General features: G+C 48.5%; 1 protein-coding gene across 1 annotated transcript in view; it reads right to left on the bottom strand.

Moving 5' to 3' along the window:
* MMP24 (matrix metallopeptidase 24 (membrane-inserted)) overlaps positions 1-2514 on the bottom strand; it is a gene marked incomplete at its 5' end in the record, with an annotated part of 16654 nt that extends 14140 nt beyond the window's left edge. Inside the window, one exon of the mRNA XM_010079455.1 lies at positions 2353-2514. Within this exon, the coding sequence (XP_010077757.1) occupies positions 2353-2514 (162 nt within the window). The remainder of the gene's footprint in view (positions 1-2352) is intronic.
* Between the last annotated feature and the right edge of the window lie 1245 nt (positions 2515-3759).

Below are 3759 nucleotides of genomic sequence, written 5' to 3'. Positions count from 1 at the left end.
GAGGGTCAAGTTACTCCGGCGGCCGCCAGCACCAGCCCCAACCCACTCTGGTCCAAAGGCCTCAGAGAAGCGCCCGGCGAGATTCCACGACAGTCAACAAACTAATTCTGCAGGGGGCAGTAATTCATTCATACTGCTTCTTTCAAGCGGAGTTAAAATTTAAAGCAGATTATATTGCATAGAGAGAATCTCACCACAGTACGCAGCTAAAGTTGAACGTCACTACGTAGGTGACAGTAAGTGGCAGTGCCGTGGTGCTGCTGCCAAGTCTCTGCTCTGTCGCAGCTCTGCACAAGATGCTGTGCAGTGCTCCCACCAAGCCTCAGGACCCTGAGGGCACTCATAGGTCCTAACGGCCGTGACCAGCATCTCCCAGTACATCCATCCCCACCCCTGGGCCCAGGAGCCCCATTTCAGCTCAGCCCTGGGCACTGGGTCCCTGCCAAAGCCGTGCTGGTCCCAGCTCAGCCCCAGCTGCCATTGGCTTGAACCACAGAAGTGAAGCAGCATGGCTGGCAATTCCTTAGCTGCTCCCTTTCCAAAAACTTATCTGAAAACAGAGAAACCAGAAATTTTTTCTTGATTGCTTTCACTGTCAGTGATAAATTAAGATTTTTTTTCTTTCTGATTAGTCGAACTTCACAGGAACTAAATCAACATTTCAAAACAGAAACCGCATAATGACATCTTAGCAGCTTTCATAAATGAAAACTTGGGTATATTATTTGATTAAAGTTTAATACTTACTACCCCAGCACTTTATTTCAGAACCATACAGTCTTTGCTATCCTGAGTATTGGAATATATACTATGTTAAAGTATGCATAATTAAATATACCAGAGGACAATTGCCATGCAACTTCATCCTGGTGATGAACAATAAAGACAAATCTTCAGCTGCACTCATGGGAAGAGCCAGTTCCCCCCGTGTGTACCTCAAGCCATCTTATTTTAAATGTTGGACCTTACTTGGCTATCTGCTTTCCAGTGAGGACGAACTGCACTCTACAAATGCCTGGGTTTTATTCACTTCCTGGGCAGGAGTCAGGGAAAGCAACCCAGAAAGAAAGAGATTTCTCTTCTTTAGGCATCTACATTTGAACAAATGAATCTCATTCCAGTCACAAAAAAAGCCTCCAAACAATCAGACTCAATTTCCATAGTTTACACCTCTAAAGTCTTGCTGTACTGCTTTAGAGTCTTATAGGTCTTGGCACAAATTTTATTAGCAGTAATTTAACATTTACTGTCAGATCACTGGTGCAAATGTTGACTAGCGTAAGGTCTGCCACTCATCCCAGCAGCAATCCCTTAGAAACACCAGCTGTCCCACTGACAACCATCTTTTAGAGGTTTTGGTTTGGTTTTTGGGGGGGTTTTTTGTTTGGTTGGTTGGGTTTTTTTAGGTTTAATTCATATAATATCTGCTCTACTGGCACTGGGAGCTAATAATTATATAATAATAATCTGGAGTCAACTCCAGATGTCAAGCAGCTGCAGATGTTGCACAGCTACATAGCATGGTTGCTCCATGCTACATTTATTAAGTAATCTTTGTCAAACTTGTACTTTCCTCAAAGTGTGAAATCAGGGGTGTTTGACAACATGGGCTGCTGCAGACTGTATCCCTCAGCATCTTCTAGCTCAGTTTCACCTGGACTGTGGCTCCTCAAACCTGCATTTCCCTCTGCTTCACCCAATAATTCTCTGAAAGTCGCTGTCTTCACACCCTGGTATCCACGATCCCGCCACGTGGTAACGCACCATCTCCAGCCCCTTGGTTTTCTCCCATAATCTCTCTGCTTCCTTTTGTCTCTACCTTCAGCCCATATCTTTGTGGCACATGTTGTACAACAACGTTCAGATGGAGATTAAAAGCAGTAAAGTGTTCCCTAAGCAGATCAAATATTTTCCCCCCTTCCTTCAAGATATACAGAAAAACAACGAGTGCATAAATATTTTTACCTTTCCTTGATGTTCCATGTTCTTCGCGTTCTTCCCCTCTGTGTGCACTGGCTGTTCCTAATGGACAAACCTGGGGCATGGCAACTGCCTGCTTCTCCCTTTCTAATGCTCCTTGACACGGGGGCCATAGCAAGGGATGGAGCAGCAGCGAGATCACAGAAGTCTGGTTATCCTGACTTGTGCAAAGACATTGCCACTGGGATGGTCATCTGATGTTTGGCTTGTGGATCTGGTGTGGATCAAGGGCTTTACCCAGTTCCCCGTTCAGCTATGGCGGGAAATCTAGCCCACCAGCTGCAAGCATTTTGGGGGCTATTTGTCTGCAGCTGTAAAATACTCACTAGACTGGAGCTCAGTGTAAATAGATGAGTGGATTGCATTGCTCACCGTAGATTTTCTGAATCCCTTGAAGGTCATCCTGGGGCAGTTTGAAGTTGTGTGTTTCCATGTACTGGTAGAAAGGAGCCATGATAGCACTGGGATCATTGGAGTGTTCCAGACCCAGCGCATGTCCCAGCTCGTGGACTGCAACCAGAAAGAGATCGTTCCCTGCAGAAGGAAGGCACAGCCAGGTTAGCACACAGCCAGGTTAGTACAGAGCCAGGTTAGTACAGAGCCACCGCCTGACGCAGTCCCAAGCCCCACTTAGCCATAAAGCAAGAAGCAAATGCTTTCCTACCAGATTGCACAGCACGTCACAGTGCCAGGGTCACCTCCTGGTGGAGATGGTTTGAGTCCTGCAAGTCTGTGCAGCTTTTACTGTCATTGTCACAGAACAGGCAGGAGGCTCCTAGCCCATAACCACCCGTGACCATGAGCACCCTCAGAGCAGGCAAAACAGGCAGCTTTCTGACTGTCGACTCTTTTAGAGACAGTTTAGAGAAAATGGCCAACAAAACAGGCAGCTGTGGTGCCATCGCCTCCTTGTCTGAGTGCTGCCAGGAGAGGCGAGAGCACTGCCAGTCTGCTAACCAACAAGGGTACATGGGGGGAAGGGAGCTTTGTCCCCTTCTGGGTCCTCCAGTGCCACGCTCTGATCTGACCTGGACCACCAAATCCTAGGGGAGATCTGCAAGGCACCTGGCAAAGCAGGAGGAAGGACAGAGAAGACCAGGGCTAACACCCACCATAGCACACGTAGTACCTGGGACAACCCCACCTCCTCTAGCACAGGCTCCTCAACGAGCTTTTTACTTTGCTGGACTCCTGGCACTGCCACGTCTGCGGGAGGAGGTGAGCACAGGCAGCACCAACAGCAGGAGGGAGGAGGAGGAAGGAGGAAAGAAGGGACATGCTCCTGACAGGAGGACAAAGGGCTGAGGAGCCCTGTCTGGTCCAGAACCTGGTAGGGCTGCGAAGTCAGGGTACCTTCAACTCTATGTTACAGGCACACACTCCTCTTCAGTCCCATGGATCCGGGACCCTCATCTCCTTGATCTAGTGTGGTCCCTGGATGTCCTACTCCGTGAGGGCACCTTGACGTGGGAGTTGACACAGGCAATGCTGTGTGAGGGATGAAGACACAGCCAACAAGGGTAGACGGAAGAGTCTCCCCATGCCAATAAAACACCTGAGCCCTCAATTCCGCCTGAATTGGGCTTCTCTGTTTTTTGGTGAGGCACAAAAATGCCAATAAAACACCTGAGCCCTCAATTCTGCCTGAATTGGGCTTCTCTGGTTTTTTTGGCGAGGCACAAACCAAGAGCACTTGCAATCATACACGGGAGAAAACTGCTGGCAGTGGCAGCTCAGCAGCTGCTTCGCAGCATCTCCAAACAGCCTGTCTCCGTTCCC

Source organism: Pterocles gutturalis, unplaced genomic scaffold (genome assembly GCF_000699245.1).
Source record: "Pterocles gutturalis isolate BGI_N339 unplaced genomic scaffold, ASM69924v1 scaffold5694, whole genome shotgun sequence".
Lineage (NCBI taxonomy): Eukaryota > Metazoa > Chordata > Aves > Pterocliformes > Pteroclidae > Pterocles > Pterocles gutturalis.
This window is presented reverse-complemented; position numbering and strand designations above follow the sequence as displayed.